The sequence below is a fragment of the Protobothrops mucrosquamatus genome, unplaced genomic scaffold, assembly GCF_001527695.2.
Source record: "Protobothrops mucrosquamatus isolate PMUCROS unplaced genomic scaffold, P.Mucros_1.0 scaffold2512, whole genome shotgun sequence".
Lineage (NCBI taxonomy): Eukaryota > Metazoa > Chordata > Lepidosauria > Squamata > Viperidae > Protobothrops > Protobothrops mucrosquamatus.
This window is the reverse complement of record NW_015388576.1, coordinates 32790-58564: the sequence shown is the minus strand read 5'-3', so window position 1 is coordinate 58564 and position 25775 is coordinate 32790. Positions and strand designations below refer to the sequence as shown.

General features: G+C 38.2%; 1 protein-coding gene across 1 annotated transcript in view; it reads left to right on the top strand.

The window, feature by feature from the left end:
• The window catches only part of LOC107295817 (atrial natriuretic peptide receptor 2-like), a gene marked incomplete at its 3' end in the record, with an annotated part of 64901 nt that overhangs the window by 7793 nt on the left and 31333 nt on the right, over positions 1–25775 (top strand). Inside the window, exons 3-9 of the mRNA XM_015825145.1 lie at positions 6865–6961; positions 10619–10751; positions 12307–12430; positions 17685–17789; positions 20183–20285; positions 21464–21609; positions 23389–23461. Coding sequence (XP_015680631.1) covers positions 6865–6961; positions 10619–10751; positions 12307–12430; positions 17685–17789; positions 20183–20285; positions 21464–21609; positions 23389–23461 — 781 coding nt within the window. The remainder of the gene's footprint in view (positions 1–6864; positions 6962–10618; positions 10752–12306; positions 12431–17684; positions 17790–20182; positions 20286–21463; positions 21610–23388; positions 23462–25775) is intronic.

Genomic DNA, 25775 nt, shown 5'->3' with positions numbered 1-25775 from the left:
AGGGATGATTTTAAGAAAATTTTAATTGACACACAGCTTCCAATATTTGGCTTTTAATTTGGTTTTATGGGGGTTTTTTGTTTTTTGATGTATTTTGTTTGTATCTGTTTTAATATGCTGTGCACCGCCCTGAGTCCTACGGGAGAAGGGCGGTATATAAATTAAATTATTAAATTAAATTAAATTAAATTAAATTATTGTGTAAACCAGACTTGATCTGTGTTAATTTTAGATGACCAACAGTGGGTACAAGATAAGAAGCCCTCAAGCAGCATGTTTTTTTTTTCAAGTTACCAGTTGCTGGGACATCCAGAACTTTGTAGAAACAACAACAAAATCTTGAGATATCTTGTGGCAAAGATCCACCTAGGCCAGTGATGGCGAACCTTTTAGAGACCGAGTGCCCAAACTGCAACCGAAAACCCACTTATGCATCGTCGGGTGCCGGGTGGGTGTGGCCCATTGGGTGGGTGTGGCTGCGGTGGTAACAGCAGACTGGGTGGGACTAAAAAGTTCAATCAATCAATTCCAACTTTGCAAGATCTTTTTTTTCCCCGCGAGAAGTTGAAATTGACTGATTGATTGAACTTTTTTTTTTTTTTACACAGCGGCGGAGGCCTGAAGCGAAAAGGTTTTATAAAATCCAGCTGAAGGCCTAGGACTGGGGCGACGGCGCACATGCCCACAGAGAGGGCTCTGAGTGCCGCCTCTGGCACCCGTGCCATAGGTTCGCCACCACTGACATAGGCCATTTATTATATCATTTGGTTTTGGGATAGTGAACCCTTTACTGGATGAATGAAACTATAGTACTTGCTATAGTGCAAGTACATAAAGACATGCATGTTTACAGTAGATTGTGCATAAAGAAATCTGTAAAAATAGAGATTATGACAATTATATTAAAATATTGTGATAGTTACATTAAAGTATTAAGTACTGTATTTCAATAAACAGTATTGATGATGAAGCAGATATTTTTAATGAACAAATTAATACTTTTTACTTAAATTATAGGCTAGAGTAATGATTTGAAAAGTATGGTCAGGGGGGGTCTTAGTGGTCCCCAAGATACCTTTCAGAGGTTCCACGAAGTCAAATAAATATGTAAACTATAGTCACTATGTTTTTTCCCCTTTTCTTTTGAAGGTCATACTAAGGATTATATTAGAGAGCATGACTACCATAGGCCTTACTTTCCCAAAGTAGATATGGCTCTTGATCTCGTGTTCTTACTGCATGGCATCTCACAGAATTTAGCCTTGATTTAGCTATATATCAAAATGCTTCTCTGCCAGCAATATTGAGCAACTATATAATGCTGTGAGGCTAGCACGTCAATAAGCAAGGACAAAATAAATATTTTTTCTTGTCATCAATCATTCAGGATAACATTGAAGTAACACATGGTAACAAAGAGATTTCACAACTAGCTAGCTTTCATACAAAACCTCAGATAAGATTTGAGTATATAAGATTATTTCTCACTTGCCTGATTCTAGTTTTGGAAAGAACTGGACCAGATTTACACAACTGTTATATCTCCTCAATATGTAAAATAGCAAATTGGTGGAATAGGAGGCTATTCCAACACATCTTCCTTATGCTCTTTTTCCTCTGTGTGTGTGTGTGTTTCTCTCTCTCTCTCTCTCTCTCTCTCTCTCTCTCTCTCTCTCTCTCTCTCTCTCTCTCTCTCTCTCTCTGTGTGTGTGTGTGTGTGTGTGTGTACATGTACATGCATGCATATACTTCAACCTTCAAGTCAATCTTGACTCCTGATAGCTGCCTGTACAAGTCCCTGCAGTTTTTTTTGACAAGTTTCCATAAGTGGTTTGCCCTTGCCTGCTTCTTAGAGTTGAGCGACAGGGACTGGCCCAAGGTCACCAAGCTGATTTTGTGCGTAAACTCATGATCTCCTGGTTTATAGCCAAACTTAGCAATTTGGCTGTAGAGCAGATATTAGGAAGAAGATATGTAAAGGGACAAACTGGCTTACCTAAGTCTTATTTAATCCTATTGAGAATTCCCCACTAAGGATGCAAATTTTAAAAAACAACCCAATTGAGAATTCTTCTAATATCCTCATTCAATTAAGTTAGCAAAATTTAGGTTCCACTTAAATCCGAAAGACATATTGATAGGTTGACTTAAGTTTCATTGTTTTTAAATATGGATGTAAGGGGTGTCTTTCTCCAGTCAAAACTTTGAAGGTGGAGATTCTAGTGAAACAAGCCCTCCTGTTTTTGGCAACTGCTCATTGATAGGGCCTACATTTTCTATTCTATTATATATTCATATCACAAAAGACACCAAGCGTTTTAATACCAGGCATAAAATAGGTAGCTATAGCTTGCTATTGGGAGCTAAAACCACTAGATGGGAGTAAAAGAACTCTCATTTTTTCAGACATCCTCCAAGCTTATAATTACTCTGTAGTTGTTTCTGATTCTCTTGTTTAATAAACAGCATGTCCATAACATAGATCCTAGAGGCACTGTTTATGTAATTGTCAAAAATTGGTGCCGATTCAATTTTGTAAAGCATCTCTTTCAATTTTGTTTAGCATCTCTTTTGTCATGAGTTTATTATAACTTGAGTTTTACGAGTTAGTGATCATAGGATTTCTGTTGAGTTAAAAATTAGGTTATGGAGAAATAAAAATACAATTGCTGCATAGTAAAAGAAGAACTATTCTGGTCTGTTTCACTTTTGATCATTCAAATGATAGAGCTAGAGTAGAAGGAAGACAATTTCCCAACTTTTCCCAAGGAAGGAAAAGAGATCTGCCTGGAGCATTTCTGGTGTACCTTGGTGAATTGCAATGTCCATTTCTCTCTGCCATTTTCTCAGATGAATCCTTATGCTCCAAGATTAAACTGGACGTTGATTCCTGACTAGGATTAATAATACAAATCGAATCTCAATTTCTCCTAAACTATGGCATATATCCATTTGTGAGGCGGAATCATTTATGCCACATCTTGATTAAATTTCTGAAATATAGCGAGAATGCAGAATATGTATATGCTAAAACATATGAAGTGGGAATTCCACATTTCCCAATTAAATTCCACATTTAATTACAAGCTATAAAAATAGCTGGTAATGTTGTTTTTTCCCATTCCAAATTAGACTGAGGTAATATTGAAAGAAAGTCTTGCTATGAAAGAGAAGTGATACGGCTATCTGAAGCTGTTATTATACTTGTGGTCTGGAGTATTTGTATTTTGAAAGAAATTCTAAATTAATCTAATGGCATCTTGTGAAACTGCACAGCATAAACTTGACGTTTTATAGCCAAGTCCGTCATTACTTCTTGGGATTTGCGTGGGTAATACCCCTCTTTGCTAATAAATAGCAGTCTTCAAAAGTTATTTGATGAACATTGGCATATAAGAAATCTTGGTAGCACGGAGTGGTCATTTCATTTTCCCACCTATATCCAACCTCAGTATAATGGAAATTTTATTAATTGTTTGTAAGCACATTTATGTGGCTGCTCACATCACACACAAAAAAATCAACTCCAAAACCGGAGGACTACTAGGGGCAAGAAGAGCTGTGTTTGAATTTGCCAGCTCACAATTGCAGGAGTTTGAACGCCTGAGTGGAAAGTGAGAATTTTATAGCCACTAAGGGGAGACCTTGAGTGAAGGCTTTGTTCCCTTGCAGCTACCGGTAAGTCCTGTGCTTGGGATACTTTCCATAATTATTGTGTTGTATGCAAGGGGTATAAATAAGGGGGGGAGTGGGATATTGAGCTGCAGCATAAGATCCTAATGGGAAGTTGGGCTCGTTCAGCAACAGGCATTTGATTCTCCGCATGTTGAGGAGAATGGGAGCTACCAGAACACTCCACTCTGAGCTGCAGATCTTCTTTAGTTTACTGGTAGGCAATCTTCCTTCCTGTTATTGGCATCTGTAATAAAACCTCATTCTTACTAGTAATAATTCTGACGATAACAATTTGGCAGGAATGTTTTCTAGCAATACGTCCTTTAATTACATCATTGAATCAGTTGAGGTAACATTGATGGAAAGAGAAAATTACCAATGCTATTTAACTACTTTTAGAAAATTGTTGTAAAAGAAGCATTGATAGAAGCTAAACAATAAGAGCTAGTAAGGGTGATAAACAAGAATTGGATTTACTCCCACACTCCCACAAATTGGAACACAAGCTGAATTCCTCCTTGTGGATAAACAAGAACTAAAAATGCTTGAGACTTTTAGATCATTTTGAAAACGATTATATGGCAGTGATGCAGGCAGCGAAAGCAGTGTTAGCCAACATGCAGTCAAAAGTGAAACAATAACCAAGCAATATACTTAATGTTTAGCAAACTAGTAAAGATAATGGACTACAACATGGTCTATGGGCATCATGATAGTAAAATCAAAAGCAACTGTTAATATAGTAACCATAATTCATATATCCATTCAGTCTTTGATATTAGTTGTTATAATCTAAATAGAACCATCCCTTTTTTCGTGCATTTTAACATGTTTTTCTTTCATCCCACAAAAGCAAAGAACTAATTTGCTCCTCTCTTTTATACGATGTTTCCACATCAGGAACAGACCAAATCATAGAATTTTAACTGCTGTTAACCTGCTATTAGATGTCCTTTAACTTGACACTGATGTAAAATGGTGGTGATGAAACCCTCGTGTTTAAGATGAATCGTGTTATTTCCAGACATTTGTAATGACTTTACAGGCATATTGCTGTGGAATGACAGGAATAAACAAAAGCTTAGTTGAAAAACAGCAATCCAACTAAAAGGGTTTGTTTTCATGTAAATAACTTGCCTTGGATGAAATGCTGTAATATTTGAGATTCTGTTTCATGAAAAGCTGAAAACCTTTGGAAGGAAGGAAGGAAAGGAAGGAAGGAAGGAAGGAAGGAAGGAGGGAAGGAAGGAATAACCTGCAATTAGTTCATGCATCACCTTCATCAAACTGAATTTATTAAATAATTCCACATCTGCTTAGCCAACAGTAAATGCCATCAACCTCTGTGCCAGCCTTACCATTAGAAACAGTGGAATATCAGTCTCAGAAGGCAGATACTAAGGACTGACAGTGAAGCATTCATAGACAAATCTGCCTATCCCACATTATCTAAGGTAGCCTGATGTTCCCAGGTAAAACAGGGAATGGGATATTAAATGATCTGGCAGCCTAGCTGGCCAATGCATGTGTATGGAACCAAGAAAGAGGTGGCATCCTATCCATTTCTAACTGCCCATCTTCCAAAGAGAGTTAATGATTCTTCGCATGAATGTTTAAGACCCTCTGTGGATTAATTAGGCTGTTCTACCCTTTGTCTCTTATTCTCTTATTCTACCCATGTCAGGAAGTGAAGGGAAAGAAATACATTGGAAGGTTTCACTTGTACATGACATCAGCACATTTAGCTGGAAACAGATACAGAAACAGGAACAAGAGAATGAGAATGTCCTAGCACTGACAATTCTTGTTATATATATCTGACAGGAATATCGTTTATGCCTAGTTCGATGTTTTGATATGAATCAGAAATTTGGGAAACCATAACAAAGAACATTAAGAGTAGCTACACAGTAAAGGTAGACCTTGACTTACAACAGTTCATTGGCTGACCGTTCAAAGTTAAAACAGCACTGAAAAAAGTGACTTACGACCATTTTTCACACTTACGACCATTGCAGTATCCCCATGGTCATGTGATCAAAATTCAGAGGCTTAGCAGTTGACTCAAATTTATGACCGTTGCAGTGTCCCAAGGTCTCATAATCACCTATTGCAACCTTCTGACAAGCAAGTCAATGAGGAAGCCAGATTCTCTTAACAATTGCAATCATTCACTTAAAAACTGTGGCAAGAAAGGTCGTAAAATAGGGCAAAATTCACTTAACAATTGTCTCGCTTAGCAACAGAAATGTTGGGCTCTGTTGTGGTTGTAAGTTGAGGACTACCTATATTTTCAAAATGGAGCATGGCAACTCAGCATTCACTATCTAAATTTTATGCATTTGTTAATTTGTTTTATTGTTAATATTTCTGTGTTTTAACTTTGTGAACTGCCCAGAGGGTCTCGGGTGGTATATAAATAAATATACAAATAAAATTCTGCAGTCTTCCCATATGTGAAGTGTCTTATTTATCTCACAGTTCCTTTGTTAACTGACTACTAATATATGAATAGTAATATATAAATAGTAGGGAAAAGTGTGGTTTGCCCTTGATATAAACTGAGCTGAATCAACAGATTAAAAATATTCTTTTTAACCAACTTACTGTGCCTTCTTCTTAGTCTGGAATCTACTTCATTTTCTAAATATGACAGCAGGAACTTTTGGAAACTATTAAAAACCTTGTTGTTTTCCCAAGCCTTTGGGTGGGTGGTTGTAGAGTCTTTTCAGTTCAGTTTTGCTTGGTTTACTTTGGGTGTTTGTTCCTTTGATTGGCCAGGATCACTTTTTGTGTGTACTGTTTTTCTTTTGTCTGTAAGCCATCCAGAGATGTCAAGGAGGCAAGCAGGCTCAAAATCGGATGAAAGGAAGGGAGGGAGGGAGGGAGGGAGAGAGAGAGAGAGAGAGAGAGAGAGAGAGAGAGAGAGAGAGAGAGAGAGAGAGAGAGAGAGAGAGAGAGAGAGAGAGAGAGAGAGAGAGAGAGAGAGAGAGAGAGAGAGAGAGAGAGAGAGAGAGAGAGAGAGAGAGAGAGAGAATGAATGAATGAATGAATGAATGAAAGAAAGAAAGAAAGAAAGAAAGAAAGAAAGAAAGAAAGAAAGAAATTCTTGCTCATCTGAAAGAAAACATTTTATTGAAGCATGAATTTGTATTATATCTAAGAATTTTTCTATGTTTCTTATGGCAGGCTTTTTTAGTAGAAGGGTGGCACGATCTGGATAACACGGATTATGACTGCTGGCCCTTGGAGAAACCGGATGAGTATAACATGGTGGACTGTGGAGGTACCGTTCTTGTTTTTATAGGATGAAACAAACAAAACAAAAAAAAAAAAAAAAACCTGCAAGTACAATTAGGGAAATCGCTCAACTCTATTTTTTACCTGGCTGCAGATTGCAGGCATCAGCAAGAAAAACTAATTCTAGATAAATCATATTTAGGGCGGTAAATAACATCACACAAGAGAATTACATACTTGCTCGACACTCAGGTATATTATGGAAAATCGGACAAAAGGTGAAGAAACAAAGGGATCTATCTGAAACTTGTTCTGTGTACCATTAAAAAAAAGAAGGAGCTACCCATACTAGTAGCAGACACATTCATTCCAAGAAATACTGCATGTTGCCTTGCAATCATTAGTCAAAATCAGAGCAACTTTACACTGTGTTCACCATTCCTATAGATGTCTTACATCAATGTTTGTCGGTTACTAACACATTATGTAGAAATAACACACATTTGTTTTTCAATAACTATATATGGATGCATCTGGAAACCAAGTTGACTTTGAGAGATTCCTTATGAAGGTTCTTTGCTATTTCAAAGAACACACGAGGGGGGACATGATAGCAGTGTTCCAATATCTCAGGGGCTGCCACAAAGAAGAGGGAGTCAAGCTATTCTCCAAAGCACCTGAAGGCAGGACAAGAAGCAACGGATGGAAATTAATCAAGGAGAGAAGCAACCTAGAACTAAGGAGAAACTTCCTGACAGTTAGAACAATTAACCAATGGAACAACCTGACTCCAGAAGCGGTAAATGTTCCAACACTGGAAGTTTTTAAGAAGAGACTGGACAGCCATCTGTCCGAAATGGTGTAGGGTTTCCTGCCTGAGCAGGGGGTTGGACTCAATGACCTCCAAGGTCCCTTCCAACTTTATTATTATTATTATTATTATTATTATTATTATTATTATTATTATTATTATTATTATTATTATTATTATTATTATTATTATTATTATTGAAATGTTACTGGTTTTCTGAAGGAAAAAATAATAATTTACCACTCATCTCAAGTACATGAGATCATTGGAGAATGTGAAATACGCCTTTAGAACAATACAAACATGGAGAATGCTTCTATTAGAGGGAGGAAGCATTTGTGTATATGCACAGATAGTCAGGGAAAGACTGTGAGGTGCTGTCCCAAGCTTTTGCAAAATATGGCTGCTTTTAAGCCTGGAGGGGGAGGGGTGCTTATTTTCTGCTAATATATTTTGGAAAAAGGCGGTGAAACACTTTTTATCCAAACGGAAACCTGACAGAGACTGCAAGCTCCATATGCCTGGAATGGGGCGTTTGGGAAACGGAGACTTCTACTCCATTTCTAAGTGCTAAGTGCCACACAGAGCTTCCAGTCTCTGTCAGGTCTCCGTTGGGATAAAAAGTGTCTATGGAGCATTTGAAAATGAAGCGAATGCTTGGTTTCCAAGCACCCCATAGGCGCTCAAACTCTTTTTACCGGGACGGAGACCTGACAGAGACCGGAAGTTCTGCGTGGCTGCCAGTGGGGCACTTAAGTGTGCATTTGCACGCAGACGGAGCTTTCAGTTTCCTCAAGGTCTCTGTCTTGGTGAAAATTGTTCCGGCAGTGGCGGAAATTAGTTCGGGGCGGGAGCAAACACCACAAGAGTTCAGGCTCCCATTCTGTGCAAAAGAGGATCGGTGTCTGAACTCGCACAATATTACGGGCACCCAGGAGCTTCCATCGACTCTCCTCTCCCTCAAAGGCAGAAACCGCAACAGAGAGGAGACGGATCTTTACAAGGTGAGTCCAGCGCAGCAGGAAGGGAGGGGGAAGCATGAGGTTTCTTAATGGGTCGGGGAGGCCTTGGGGGCCTATTCCATCACTACCCCCTCCATGGCCTTCCCCACCCTGAGATACCTCAGGTGCACTTAACAAGCCGCTTGCATCTTAATGAGCAAGGGAGTGATGTCGTTCGAAATACGAGATTCACTCCCACGAGTTTTCGAGTTACGAGTGGAATGTGCAGACTCCATTACACTCGTAACTCAAGGACTACCTGTACTATGAGTTCTAGTCCTATCTTAGGCAAGGAGTCATCTGAGTAACCTTGGGCCAGTTACTCTCTCTCAGGCTTAGGAAATAGGCAACAGCAAATATCTTCTGAAATCTTGCCAGGAAAACTGCAGGGTCTAGCCAAGCAGTCCTTAGGAGTCAAGACTGACTTGAAGGAATTAAAAAAAAATCAATTATATTCCCTGTGGTCTTTCGCAAATTAGAAACAGCATCTTTGTTGAATTGGTATATTCTTTTATAGTGACAGGGCTGTGGCAAAAACCCACATTCAACTTTCTTGAATGTTGCATGGGTATTCAAAATAATAATATTTTTCTTTCTGAGAGATCAGGGCTTTTTGAAACACCGTTGACTTTCTTGAAGAAACCATTTTTTTAAAAAAATTGCAGCTCATACAAAGTCCTACTTACAAATTATCCACTTGTAGTCAATCAGCTTTATTTTTGCAGCTAATGTCCACTGCGTGGTGGCGCAGTGGTTAGAATGCAGTACTGCAGGCTATTTCTGCTGACTGCCCACTGCCTGCAGTTTGGCAGTTTGGCAGTTCAATTCTCTCCGGCTCAAGATTGACTCAGCCTTCCATCCTTCCGAGGTCAGTAAAATAAGGACCCAGATTGTGGGGGCAATATGCTGACTCTGTAAACCACTTAGAGACGGTTATAAAGCACTGTGAAGCTTTATATAAGCTAGGTATCTAAGTGCTATTGCTATTGCTATAATGTTAACAAAACAGTGTAATAATTAAAACCACAATGGAAAATCTTGCGATACAGCAACTAAGAAAACAATATCAAACTTATATTAAAAGCAGGACCTATTAGTCTGTACAGATTTTTTCCCATCAGCTATGTCATCTCAAATGCAAGAAACCAAAAACAGAAATGAAAATCATCTCAGTGACACAAATATGTTAACCTGTTGTTCACATGCTACCCAAAAGAATTTGGATAAGGCAGGGGTGTCAAATCTGAAATAGAGTAGAACAGAACAGAGCTGGAAGGGACCTTGGAGGTCTTCTAGTCCAGCCCCCTGCTCAAGCAGGAGAACCTATACCATCTCAGACAGGTGAATGTCTAGTCTCGTCTTAAAAATCTCCAGTGATGGAGCGCCTATGATTTCTGGGGGTAAGCTGTTCCACTGGTTGATTGTCCTCACTGTCAGGAACTTTCTCCTTAATTCCAGGTTGCTTCTCTCTTTGATCAGTTTCCAACCATTGTTTCTCGTCCTTCCCTCTGATGCTTTGGTGAGCAACTTGGTCCCCTCTGCCTTGTGGCAGCCTCTCAGATACTGGAACACTGCTATCATGTCTCCCCTATTTCTTCTTTTCTTTAGACTAGCCAAACCCAAGTCCCGCAGCCATTCTTCGTATGTTTTAGTCTCCAGGCTGATCGCATTGCAGGCCGTATTGTGATGTATCAGATTTGTCCTTGTGGGGCCAGGGTTGGTGTGGCCTGCACGGGCTGAATCCAGCCAACAGGCCACGTGTTTGACATGCCTGGGATAAGGCAATATTCATGGGCAATATCGTTGTTTGAATTAGTTACTTTAGTCACAGGGTTAAAGACACTGAAATGTTGAGTTTTGAACTATGCCTAGATGAACCCTTTATTCCTAGGTCTAGAGATGGCTTGGGTCCATAGGCCTCCAGAAAAGATCATAAGTGGAGAATCCTTTGATGTCATCTACTCTGTCTTTGCTTCTGATTACTTCTACCATTATGCTGTGGAAAACGGGATCTTCTCCCACAGGTTAGCATTTATAGATAAAGTAATTTATGCATCTGCTTCAGGAGATACATAAGTTAGTGGAGGGTGTGTATGTTACTGTTTTAATGAATAGTTGAGGAAATATAATAATGAGGTGTGTTCATTAGACAACATTTTCCAAATATTTGTTTAAAATTGAAACAATCTTCATTATTATGAACAAACCAATATCAATTATTTTCTCAATTATGGACAGATTTCCTCAAAACAACTGTAAATTTAGCCTTCTGACATATAAACTTCTCTTTTCTGACAAAAAGGATTAATGTTTAGCTTTGGTCAAACATTTGTCTCTATATTAGGGCTCTATATATTTTGAAAATTATTTAGAAATTCTTCAGAACTCCTGTAAGCAAAAGCTGCATCTACTATTCCTTAAAGGAGTCTGGTGTATTTTTTTTTTCAGATGACACAGATAGTCATCTTTCTTTTTATCCTCACAAAGAAGCGAGGATAAAATTGGATTGTATTAATGAATACTGGGCAGATGTTGTGTTGCCGTATGATGTAAAGGATTTCCAAATAATGTAGCATGACTGTGTATAGGCTGACTAGAATAAAGAACTGAGAATGGAAGTGATGCTTGAGGAAATCAATATTTGGTCATAGAGATACAGACAGGCCCGAGGTGAAACCTCCTGACAAATTTAAAGATCACAAAGCATTTATTTAGCAACAGTCTTTCACCTACTGGTAGTTCTTGCTTACTGATGTTAATTGGGACCAGGAACTCCATCGCAAAGCGATGCAGTCATAAGGCACAACATCATGTGACCACACTAACTTATGACGGCAGTTCCAGCAAGTCTAGTTCCGATCGTTAGGCAATTTCCACACATCGGCAGTGTCCCCTGATCACATGATTACCATTTGCAAACTCCTGCTGGCTTTTCCATTGACTTTGCTTGTCAGAAGCTGGCAGTGAAGGTTAGAAACAGTGATCACATGACTGCAGGGATGCTGCAATGCTGTAATTGCCAAGCATCCGAATCAAGCCACCATGAAGATGCTGGATGGCTGCAAGTACCACTCATTTAGTGCTGTGGTAATTTCGAGCACTGAGTGAGTGGATGTTGTACGAGAACTACCTGTACTTCTCAAACATTGAAATATATATCCCAGTACACAACACAAAAAATGCAGAAGTGTAGAAATGCATAATTTGAGAAATAAACATACTTAGTTGTGCACATTTTCTATGAAAATAATTTTAGGGAAAATGAAATGGAATGTGAATTGTAAAAATTTGAAAAAAAAATGTAAATACACTTTTAAATACAGGATTATGTTTGAATGTTCATGATTTTTTCAAAACATATTGCAGATTTTTGCATATATGCACATAAAATCTGTAAAAAAAAGAGTCCAACTGCCTATCTTCAGGGAGCACACAAATATTTTCAAAGAGTTTGTTTCTATATTCACTCTTTATTGTACTAATACAAAGTTGTGTGTGTGCTGCTTGAAACAAGTTAATGTAATGGCATGATAAATTTCAATGCAATCTTTGCCAGTGTATTAATATTATTTTTTGAAGTGATGCAAAGTGTGCTAAGAAGTTTTGTGAGGAACAGGAATGTCCTCCCAACTGGAAAGATGCTAATGAAGAAAACTGTTGTGTCCATCATGCGAACATTCATTCCTGCCCATTGGCTTTCATGGTTAGTATTTCATGACAATTTTATTTAATATATTTGTGTTGCACAGCTGGATAAACAATTTTCCCCCCTGATCTCAAATACAGTAGCCGGTTGGAGAAGGATAATAAAAGCAAGAAACAGGACTGAACCAAGAACATATTTTTCCACCTGAGGTGTAGAACAACATGGCCCCTTCCTCATTCCACATTCATTGGGCCAACTGAATTTTAAACAACACTATTGAACAGGAAAGGATTACCCTTTGTATAGGTGAACCCATGTCCTTGATATCTGCAGAGCAAGCTATGTAGCCCTCAGTGCCTGCCACGTTAGGAAATCATCTCATTATATCTAATAGTAGGACCAAGTGTCCTGGCCAAATGTAATGGGCAAGTGTTCTTGAATAATCATTCTTTGCAGGCCTCCTTTTTGTTATCGTGACATCTTCCTGTTCATTAAATGTGTCAAAAATAAAAGAAGACTACTGCTGGCAAGTGTTAAATTAAATTAAACACAAATAAATAAGACAATGCTGTAGAAGTGCCATTTTTGAATAGTCACAGTCAAGGAAAAATAAAACATCAGTTCCCTGAATTCAGAATTTTGATTTAGATTGTGAGAATAATAAAATTATTAAAATATAGTTAGGGAAAAAAATCAGTTGTACTGTGTGTATGGTAGAAAGTACATAGCCCTGATGGCACAATGGTTAGAATGCAGTATTGCAAGCAAACTCTGCCTACAGCCTGGAGTTCAATCCTGACCGACTCAAGGTTAATCCAGTCTTCCACCTTTCTGAGGTCAGTAAAATGAGATTTTGGGGGGCAATATGCTGACTCTGAACCATTGTAAAGCACTAAGGAGTGGCATATAAGCCTAAATGCTATTGCTATATTAATCTACAAATTTAGAAGCTCAAAGTAGATTATATTGTGTCTTAAGGGAATTTCATCTGAAAAGACAGACTCCATAAGTATCTTGCTAGTGTTAAGGGAAGGCAAGTGACATTGTGACATACAACTCTGTCTTTTCTATGCTGGCATAAATATCACAAGTACAAAAGGGCAAAGCTTCTGTTGTGATGTCACGATGCACGTTTTGTAATTTGGGCATGACTGCGGCTAGGTCCTGATGCAAGCAATAGGTTCCCAGGATCAGCAGTGGAATAAAAGGCTTTCTGTATTCATCAGAGTGAATGCCAGCCATATATTTTTATTTCAGAAAGCACTATCCAGTTGAACCAGATTTTGCTTCTTGCCATGGTGACAAGTTTGTGGTTGAATTCACTGTTATATTGAAATGTAAGCCATGATTTACAACCCAGCTGACTAGGTTTACTCATAACAATAAATCAAAACTGAAAAAAGACCACGTTATGACTTACTGTAAAACTTTAACCCAATCACTGAGATTTAGGTCTTCCCCTGTCCTTTCAATTACACAACTATTGGTTCTGTAGTTTACCACTTTTACATTCCTTGGGCAAACAACATACATTATAAATTGTTAATTCTATTTACACCTAAATGGAATCTTATTTTGATCTCAGATTTTAGCTTTCCTTTGCATTTTGTTTCTTTTTGTCAGTTGTTCCTCCATTTGCACTGTTATTATATTAAACTGTCTGTATATATTTATGGATTTTTTTTACCTTTCTATTTGTTAAAGTTATTATTCTTCAAAGAAGGGAATCATTGTATTCTGTCACATATGGAGCTATTGCTCTTAAAATCTATTTCCAACTAGCTGTACCCGGCCACGCGTTGCTGTGGCTCAGTCTGGTTAAATGGAAAAGAAAGAAAAGAGAAAGCGCACGTTTGTAATATGTTACCTGTCACAGGTGTGACATCTATATAATAGTAGGTATATAAAAACACGCGCGTATTCGAATGCAACGTTGTGTCAAAATTTCAAAGCAATCGGTGAAGAACTTTAGGAGATTTAAGATTTTGAACAAACGAACATTTACATTTTTATTTATATAGATGGAGGGAAAATGTCTTCTCTGTTGATCTTATCCAGTGTGGGGTCTTAGACCATGTTGAGAGACAATGATCATAGCAACCATTTTTTATTCTAGCCAGAAAATAACATCAGATGTACAAAAACCCAGTTCTTTTTCTGAATGCATGTATGCGTATATGAAGTGATTATATAGCAGTCAGAATATTTGATTGCTTACAGTGTGTGACTACCAGATTGTGCTAGTGCTAGTGAAGTCTCACCTTCCTGTGGTAGATCTTATTTTTACAGCACTACTTTAAAGAATAATTCCAGGTTTATTTTTGAACACATTGATCTGGACTAAGCTAAGACTTTGTGCAGCAAATTGAACGATGAACCTTACCCTGATCCATAAACTTGAGCATCTTTTACCAATACATAATAACAGGGAATGAGACCTTTGGAGATAGACCCCTTTATTATCTATGACTTAGGCAATCCATAAGTAGAGAAATAGTAAATCAACTCTTGACTAGTGGCATTTCTTAATAGCACTTTTCCTCCATTAAATTTTGCTTTGGTCCAAATCTCTTCTCAACCAGTGATATTAACAGCTGGCCTGGGAAGCAGTATTCTTTTAATTTATGACATACATCTATTTTGGAAATAACAGTGCTGTTATGGGAATCATAGTGCTGGCATCCATTGTTCATTTCCAATGTCGGGATGCTTTAAAAAAATGCAAAGTTTCTCCCCTGTTTCTTCCTTAAAAAAAAAAAAGGGTTTCTGAATTTATTGTGTGCTTATAAGACTTGTGAGCTGATCCAAAGAATGTCTGTGAGCTTAGCCATTAGGTTATTAAAATTGCTTTGAAGGTCAGATATTCTATATTTTATATTCCCTTGCTTAGATGGAATGAAGTATGAAGGCCAAAAAGGCTATGGTTTTGTTATATAAAATGCATTTGTATTTCAATAACTTGGCTTAGTTAAGTAGGAGATATTTATACTTGGTATTTTTTAAATCATAGCTTGCAAGTGGTGTCCTCATTTTTGATATATCATATATACGGATGTCCAAACAAACTCCTGAAATTAGCAAGGAGAAATTAGACATTTTTAGAATTAATACCTTAAAACCTTCTTCATCCTGCACAAGGATTACAACATAGTGAGCATTAATTATTTTTCCTGGGAAATGAGAAGCTTTGAAAAATACTGATTCAAAAACAGCATTTTCAAATTAAAGAAAGTCTATAGAGCAGTTGTCAGAATGAGCTGAACATCAAAGGAAAAGCATGAAGGAATTCTCTGTGTAGGAAGTCTATAAGCAAAATCTCCTTATGCTAGTCCTCTAAAAAGGCACTGAACAGGCAGCTCCATTAAAACGAGTGGGGAAAATAACTTCTGATTAGGCAGTCATGTGATAGATGAGCATTACTGGTGATGGTGACTGAACCAAAGGAATATTTTAACAGTTATGCTGCTCTTTGTAATGTGCCTCATCAAGTACTGTTCCATGGGCCGTGTAAGAATGACTGTCAGTTTGCAGTGATAAGGGAAGTGAAGTTCAGACTGACATCTAAGAAGAGCCTTAAGAGAGAGCAGATCTTTCTTCTTACACAAAAATAAGGACAACTTGATCCACTATTTTACACAAGTGGCATTTCCACATATCCATCATTTTCATCTCCCAAACCCACAAAAAACATATTACCGAAACAGCAGCAGTGAAAATATTCACATGTGTCTCCATGTGAGTATTCACATTGCTGCTGTTTTTTTAATACTCAGTACTACCCAGAAATAGGGCATAACAATTGGCATCCAGCTAGCAACTGCCCATCCATTGTACTTACCATTATCTTTTGTCACTCAGATTCATAGAAAGTGGAGGGAGTAATTCAGCTTTTAAAAGCATATCTATTATACCCGGGATTTATATCCTGAGTTTTATATTTGTTTTATATTTTTGATATGATCCTAAGACTAATCAATCAATAAAGTATCAAAGTATGCCTGCCTTTGTGGGTGGGGGCGACCTTAGGGGTTCTTTGGTTGGGCTTTGGTTGGGTCAGGCAAGAGACCAGAATATAAACTGATAGCAAAGAAGCACTCCTTACTAGCACTGATGATGTTACCTAGTTAGGATAATGAAATGTCTGCAAGAAAACAAGCAAGCTCAGAGAGCACCAAGAACCCCCCATATTACTCATACCTTCCAGCATTGGCCTATATCGGGTAGGCAACCTTGGCTCTTTTGTGACTCGTGGACTTCAACTCCCAGAATTCCTGAGCCAGCATGGCTGGCTCAGGAATTCTGGGAGTTGAAGTCCACGAGTCACAAAAGAGCCAAGGTTGCCTACCCCTGGCCTATATTTTGATCATGTTTTCACTGCAGACGACCACAGGAACACTACCCTGTTGTTAGCATAATGGCTGGCATAGGAATTAAGAGTCTTTATGTACTCTTATGTTTCCCCTTGGTGAAAATATTGATTAGCCAGATATCATACGTTGTTGAAGGAACTTTCTAGAAGTACATTAGTTATTTCAATGTATAGAAAATGGGACTCCTATGAATGTTCCTTACATTTTGAGTCTTCTGAAGATTCAGCTTATGTTATCATATATATTCATCCCGCATATCTTACACAGCAGAAATACCATAAGAGTTACGGAAGGTTCAAGTACAGAATTACTTGTACACCACATTAAATCAGTTTAATTGAAATATTGCTTTGTGTGTAATGGTTCAGAAGAGTGAATGTTACAAACTGTGCAAGCCACCTCAAGTTTTTATTCTGTTCTATTGCCTCTGTGATGTTTTGACAATGATTTGCCACAGGGCTTTAAATGCTACAAAAACAATATATATCTTTTTTTTCTGAGTTAATTGGAGATCATTCATTTGTCTAAAAATAATTCATAGTTTAAATTCATTCTTATTCATGAAGTCTTAAATTTAATGTCTCTACTTTTTTGCTATCTGTTTGCTACCCTAATTTAGCCTCTAAGTTCCGATGCCCGCTGTTCTTTCTTTCAATTTCTTCTGCATTGACCTAAAACTGTTCAGATTAAGGAAATTAATGATGTTGAATGTAAGAGTTACACAAGTAATATTCTGGTATACAAAGAAAAATGCAGAATAAATGGTTACTGTAATTGTGTAACTCATGTTATGTTCCTGGGAAGTTAGCCAAAGTTTCACAAAAGGCTGAGTTATATATTCTCATTTTTAATTGTGGCATACAATATAGAATACTTTTCTGTTGTTGGGTTCTCCATAGAAAACCTTTAAGGTAGGTTAATTCTAATCTATTTGGCAAAAGGCAAAAGGTGGCATATGTGGACCATGGATCCCAGATGATGGTCAGATATTCACACATACCGTGTCTACTGCAGGCAAAATGACACAGACCAACTGGACTGCTAAGGTAAGAGAAGATTTGATCTTCACTCTACAGATAGTCCTCAACTTATGACCGCAACTGAGCCCAAAATTTCTGTTAGGCTAAGGGACACATTTAAGTGAGTTTTGCTCCATTTTACAACTTTTCTTGCCACAGCGGTTAAGTGAATGCAGTTGTTAAGTTGATAACATGGTTGTTAAGTGAATCTGGCTTCCCCATTGATTTTGCTTGTCAGAAGGTTGCAAAAGGGGATCACATGACCCCGGGACACTGCAACCGTCATAACTGAGAGTCAGTTGCCAAGCAGCCGAATTTTGATCACGTGACCATGGGGATACTGCAATGGTCAGAAGTGTGAAAAACGATTGTAAGTCACTTTTTTTTTAGTGCCGTTGTAACTTCGGTCACTAAATGAACTGTTGTAAGTCAAGGACTACCTGTACTCTCAATTTCTCGGCCTTGGGTAAAGGGCTTTTTCATCCATGTTGTACAAACATGGATTTCTTTCCTTAATTTCATTTATTCACACAGATGATGCTCTGCTTCTCTTTGGACCTGACTTGCATTTGGCTTTCCTTCCCTTCTGGAGTTCAGTAGGAATTCATTAGGCATTAGCAGAATTTCAGGAAGTTTAGCAATTGCATTGGATAGTGGATTATTTCCATAAATTGCTGCTTCAAGAAGAAAATGACTATGCTTACGTCTATTTCAAAGCCTGTTTAGGCAACAGTTAGCAGTAATTTCCTGCAAATAAAAGAATAAAATCCTAAGTGTAGCATGGCCCAATAGTAGTATTACAGAGGACATTTATTAAAAAAACAGCAACCTTAAGTTGCCCTTGGACTAGGGAAAAAAAGAATAAAAAATGCACATGTAACGGTCAGGTCAATACATCTAGGCCAGTGGTGGCGAACCTATGGCACGGGTGCCAGAGGCGGCACTCCGTCGCCCCAGTCCTAGGCCTTCAGCTGGGTTTTATAAAACCTTTTCACTTTAGGCCTCCGCCATGTATAAAAAAAAAGGTTCAATCAATCAGTCAATTTCAACTTCTCGCGGGAAAAAAAAGATCTTGCAAAGTTGGAATTGATTGATTGAACTTTTTAGTCCCACCCAGTCTGCTGTTCCCACCGCGGCCACACCCACCCAATGGGCCACACCCACCCGGCACTTGACGATGCATAAGTGGGTTTTGGGTTGCAGTTTGGGCACTCAGTCTCTAAAAGGTTCACCATCACTGATCTAGGCTACTTTCTGATGACCTTTTAATTGTGGAATAATTCCTGCCTTATTCACTGAATTTGGGGGGCAGTGATTTCTTGTGCTACTATTCCTTTTATCTTCCACAAAAGTCTGTAAAGAGGAAAAATATTAAATAGCCCATGAATGATGTTTTTGAGCAGTAACCTTCAAAAGTATTTCTATATTTGAAAAAATTATATTATTTTCCCATTTTTTAAAAAAATACCTTTTACCCTTTGTATTGACATATCATTCAGTTTTCCTGATGCTGCTTATATTCTTTATTTTTATTTTGTGAAAACAACATTCATATAAAAGCATCCTTAGAAGATGATCGGAACTTTCAGAATTAAATATTTAGACCCTTTCATGTGGAGAGCAAATAGTGGAAGAGTCATTTTCGATGTTATGGAAAATATGCTTGGAAAGTGCTACCTTTCTTACATAAGTTCATTTCATTATCTCAAATATTTGCTCTCACAAAAAACAAGTTTTACATATGTGAATTCCACAAAATATAGATTCCTCAGTTTAGATCAACAGATCAACATAGAACCTGGAATCTGTTCATCTATATCTTCAAAATAAAAATAGAATAAAATACCTAACAAGATTCATACGAATCAATGTGTGAAATAACAGATGCTGGGAGAAACGGAAAATATATTATGAGGCCTGCTTGTGAGATTCCAGAGCATCTAGAGCAGAGGTGGGGAAATGATAGCCCTTTATGACTTGTGGACATCAACTCCCAGAATTCCTGAGCCACCCATTCTGGCTCAGGAATTAACAGAATAACAGAGTTAGAAGGGACTTTGGAGGTTTTCTAATCCAACCCCCTGCTCAGGCAGGAAACTTAATACTATTTCAGACAAATGGTTGTCCAGTCTCTTCTTAAAACTTCCAGTGTTGGAGCATTCACAACTTCTGGAGGCAGGTTGTTCCATTGATTAATTGTTCTAACTGTCAGGAAATTTCTCCTTAGTTCTAGGTTGCTTCTCCTCTTGATTAATTTCCATCCATTGCTTCTTGTCCATTCTGGGAGTTCAAGACCACAAGTCATGAAAGAGCCATCGTTCCCCACCCCTGATCCAGAGGAAGCACAGCATTCTAGATTAGATTGGTCTTTCTGATGCAAAAGGCTGACTGGCTGTCTATATTTTTTCTTTGTTTTGCAGGTTGTCCTGGTACATGTGGGTGTGACATCTCTCATTGCCCATGTCAGAGTGGGAAAAATGCAGGCTGCTTTAGAGGCCCAAACAATAGTGCTACCTGCAGTAGGTATGCTCCAAATTTAACCAAAGTTGCTACAGAGACCTAAGTATCTGTGGAATTGGGCTAAGGCAGGCAAATGGTGCAACAAGTGTTGTCATATAAAGCTCTGCTTCTTTATGAATGGATGGAGCTTGCATCATGGCCTCATGACACACCTTTCATCCTTTTGGTGTCATTGTGATATAGCTGGACAGTTATATATGGAAACAATCAAGCTTCAATTGCCAGAAACTCTTGAATGTTCATTAGAGTGAGAGGGGAGGAGGAGGAGGGAGAGGTACATGATCCTGTGCAACTTCCAGACAGACAGACATGGATACCTCTTTTATCTGAAGGGAACTACTTAGCTGAGAGACTACAATGAAAGTATACAGACCACTGAATTTCCCTTTCCAAGGCCTTTCCTTTCTAACATACATAATCCTACTTTAAAAAAAAAAGCCATAGTAAGCCCAACAGTCTTCCTTTTGTTTCCTTTTGTGAAATATAACTGAAGACTAGAACGAGGAGAAGAAGATGGTACTTGCTTTTTGAACTAAATCAGTTTTTCTCAACCTTGCCTGCCCAGATTAGATTAGATTACATCTCCATGTCACAGCTACGGGGTTCCAAGCTGGGTGAAATTGATATATAGTCTAATATATTTAGAAGGCCAGAATTGAAGAAGACTAAAGTAGGCTACAAACACTTAAAAGATTTCTTTCATACTGGACAATAACTTTTTTAAAAAAATTGTAACAATTTAGAGCAGGGGTGTCAAACTGCTGGCCCGCAGGCCAGATGCATCATAGTGAAACCGCACCCACCCCATTGCCGGCAATGGCAGAAAAGTTGCGATACGTCGTGATACATCATGTGACGTTGCAAGTTTGACACCCCTGATTTAGAGTATGGACAGCAAACTGAATATGCGTTATTCAAAATTTATTTCACATGCACATTTCACTGGATAACCCAAGGAAAAAATTTTGCCTTTTGAGTCTCATTTACATCTATTTGGCCAGTTATCAAGTTCACGCTAATATCTGCTGATCCAATCTTGCCCTACATTTGATGGCTGCCTTTTAAAGGCATTGGATGCTTTTGGAACAATTTTCTTTTAAATTACATAATTACCCTTAAGGCTTATTGCGCCTCCGTTTCTTCCATTATTGATATTGATCATTCTTTCTCTTCGTGCTCAGTCTGTGGGGATGACATTTGCGAAGATGAAGAGAGCTGTTCCATATGCCCAGCTGATTGTGGGGAATGTCCCTTGACAACTGAAATCAAGATAACCATTGCTCTACCAATATGTTTAGTCTGCACTGGTTCCATTTTGACAATCTTGGTACGTATCAAATAAGATGTTCTCATTCACGGTCTTCGTTCACCTGCTCTCCTTCCCATTTTCTTCATTCTTCTCTAGTTTTTAACCCTCTTTAATATTATATATTATGATTTATTTTACTATTTGTTTGCTGGCCTCATGGATGTACCTGGGTGAAATGCAACCGTGATGGCCTTATATTCAGAGATATATTTTTGGAACCAATAATTACAGAGATCCTCCCTAGAGAATCTGACAGATGGGTACATTCCTTTGCCATTTGTTCACTATAAATTGTCTTTCCACAGTGGATGGATAGACAGAGACTCAGCATAGTGAATGATTACATGTGCATTAAATTATGGGGTTAAAAAAAATAAGACTGAGATCTCTGTCTTTTCAGCTTTTCAAGGAAACACTGCAGGATGGAAAGGAATTAAAATTGAATTCATACATTCATTTTACAACCAATATGATGAATATGTTAAAAGACACCTCACATTCTTTGCTTTGGAGTGATGATCAAGCTTGTCAAATTGGGTCAGGATTATAATTGCAACCGGAGTAAATGTACCCCATGTTTTTAGATAATGAAATAGGGTTTCAACTCTTCACCATTCCATCTAGTTTCTTCTATCATTTCTTCTTTCTTCATCTCCTGCTCTTTCCTATAGACTTTGCATATCTTTATATTGTATTGTCTATTCTCCCTTCCTCCACTCCACTGAAATTCTGACAAAATGTAATGTTGATGGCCGAAACAGCTCTTCTCTCTCTCTCTCTCCCACCCTCCCTCCCTCTCTCTCTCTCTCTCTCTCTCTCTCTCTCTCTGCGTGTTAGTGTTTGTGTGTTTGTCTAAGCAAAAGGATATATGTGTATGTATATCTTCTTAAAGGAGATGGGGTGGAAAAACTTAGGCTGATGCATGTAGCAGATGCTGGTCTATAATGAAATATGAAAAGTGCATTATATATTACAGCAGTCATGTTATTCATGTGTTAAAACTGTCTCCATCGATACCATGAAGAGGTCTTTTTTTTAACTTCCATTCATCATCGTATTTGCCTAAATAAGTCCCTGCACTTTCCTTCCTTCCTTCCTTCCTTCCTTCCTTCCTTCCTTCCTTCCTTCCTTTCTTTCTTTCTTTCTTTCTTTCTTTCTTTCTTTCTTTCTTTCTTTCTTTCTTTCTTTCTTTCTTTCTAGAAGTAGTTTGCCATAACCTCTTTCCTAGGGCTGACAGAAACTAGCCCAAGGTCTAGGGTTTGTACCTAAGGCAAGACTAGGATTCACAGTCTCCCACTTTCTAGCTTAATGTTTTAATCACTGCACTAAACTGGCTCTTAAAAGAATCTTAATTATTATTTACTACTTTCTTTTAGATAAATAGCCAGTGATGTCTATTGTTGGATAATGGTTTTAGTTCTATTTTTCTCATATGGTAAACTGCCTTAAGTCTCTTTGAGAAATTGGTGGTCTATAAATAAGTATATAAATTGCCTGATATGATAAGTAATAGATGCAATTACTACAAGATTCAGATAAATAATTGCTAATTCTACATAATATGATTCTGTTTTTTTGCTTTCTGCCCCAGCTGTATCTTCAAGGAGTTGTGTTATTAGACATGAGCTTTCATTAGAAAGAATGGCATTGTAGAAATGTTTGTACAAATAGCATTTCTTAAATTGTTCAAAATTGCTTGCATTTGACAATGTATGAGGTATCCTCTCCCTTGCTGCAATATTGCTGGACTCAAAGGAGCAATTCCTAGGAATAAATTTGTTCTGCTCTTTCCTTTAGTGGTTTCAGTACCAAAAACAAAAAATGTTTTGGGATGAAAGCTGGATTATAGATTACAGCTGTATCAAGCAAGGTATGTAAGTGTTCTGCTTCATGAATCAAAAAAACTGACAAATTGGGAATAGACCAGTTTGGTAATTACCCAAGGAAGCATTTTACTAAAAATTCCCTGTTATTTATCTTAAAGAGAAGGGAGAAAATGTTTTGTCAGTTTATTGCAAATCCTTCAACCGTTGTTTCAAAATGTTGGGAACTTGAATGCTCCTGTGTGCATGTAAGCATTTTTAAGAGCAGAGAACCCAGCCAGAGCAATAATTAATGAAACAGGTTTCATAACTATAACAAGAAAGAGAATGTTTTATCAGAAATACATTATAGAGATAGGAAATGTTTAGCAGTAGCTAACTACTTGGATGGAATGAAGTGACCTGAAATTTGTAATTTCTTAGAAAAAGTGCAGGGAGAGTTATAGACAAGAGGGAACATAGAATAATCTTTAACTCTTTATCTACACCAGTGGTTCTCAACCTGTGGGTCGGGACCCCATTTGGGGTCAATCGACCATTTCACGGGGGTCGCCAAGCAAGGCTGTCTGCCATTTTTTTTGTCTGCCATTTTTTTTGTCCGCCATTTTTTCCCCCTTTTCCGGCGGGTGCCTTACCTCCCTTGGGCTGGGCCAGCTGGTGGTCGGCCTGTTCCGTCTCTGCCACTTGCCAGCTATGCCTCGGCCGGCGCAGGGGGAGGAACCACGCATGTGCAGCGCTCCCGGGCAGGGAAAGTCCTCGACTTACGACCGGTTTAGTCCTCGACTTACAACCGGTTGGGGTCGCGGCATTAAAAAGGTTGAGAACCACTGATCTACACCTTGCTGTCCCTTTGGGGTTATTAGGTTCTGAACAGTCAATGTCTTAGATTCATATCTTCGACACAATAGGCATGTCAGGTTGTCATGCTGTTGTAGGAAATAGTTTGTCACATCTTTTGAACTAACATATTTATTATAACAAGCTGTTGTGCCCACTTTATCAGACTCTCTTGTGTGTTTGGTGGCTTGGGAGGGTCACCTCTTTCTGCAAATTTGTGCAGATTGGGGAATTTTAGCAGATGCTGGAGCATGACTAAACCAAATGTGGGTAAGTTACCATCATGACTCCATAAGGTGACAGAGAAGATACATTAGTTTTAAGCACTGCCTATCTTTTTCCATATAGCAATAGCACTTAGACTTATATACCGCTTCACAGTGCTTTACAGCCCTTTCTAAGCGGTTTACAGAGCATATGGCCCCCAACAGTTTTACCGACCTCGGAAGGATGGGAGCTGAGTCAAGCTTGAACGGGTGAGACTCGAACTGCCAAACTGCTGGCAGCCGGCAGTCAACAAAATCCGGCAGTACTGCGTTCTAACCACTGCGCCACCACACATATGACTGTCACATCCAAGAGCTCATATTATTATAATATACTAGCACCATTGGAGTATTAAACTTGATTTATTTTCTGCCTTATTAGTTCAGTGTGGAATTTATCGTCTTATGAGGAAGCAAGTATGTGTTTGAATGGAGGCCCTGCACAAAAGAAAGTTGCCTAATAAATACATTCTATCTAATGCTAAGAAGACCAATAAGTACTAATGTTGCAATTAACCCGGATTTAGTAAATGTTCCAAACTGAAAAAGCATAAATTAGACATACAAAAGAATGGTAAATAAAATAGATTATTGCTTTATTCACTAAGAAATATGGAAAAATAAATATAAACGTGCAAATATAAGAGAAGTAACCAAGAAGAGAGCTATAGTATATGCTAAAAAGATTTGGGGGGGGGGGAGGAATCAAGATTTACTGAAAAGCAGCACCGAAGTTCCACCATTTCAAAAATTGTCTCAACTCTTTCCTATGGATGACCCTTTTGTCAATGCACTGCAGTCTATTGTAAAGTACAGGTAGTCCTTGACTTACGACCACAATTGGGGCCAGCATTTCTGTTGCTAAGCAAGGCAGTTGTTAAGTAAGTCACGCCCAATTTTACAACTTTTTTTGCCGCTGTTGTTAAAGCAAATCACTGCAGTGTTTAAGTGAATCACGTGATTCTTAAGTGAATGTGGTTTCCCCCCACTGACTTTGCTTGTTGAAAGCTGACTGGGGAAAGTTGTAAATGATGATCTTATGATCCCAGGACACTGTAACCATCATAAACACGAGTTGGTTGCCCAAAGCCAAACTTTTAATCCCATGACTGTGATGCTGCTGCTGTGATGATTCTAAGTGCGAGGACCAGTTGCAAGTCACTTTCTTTAGTGCTCTTGTACCGTCAGATGGTGACTAAATTAATGGCTGTCAGTCAATACAACAAACTAGTGTATGTGCAGTGATATGGATAGTGCA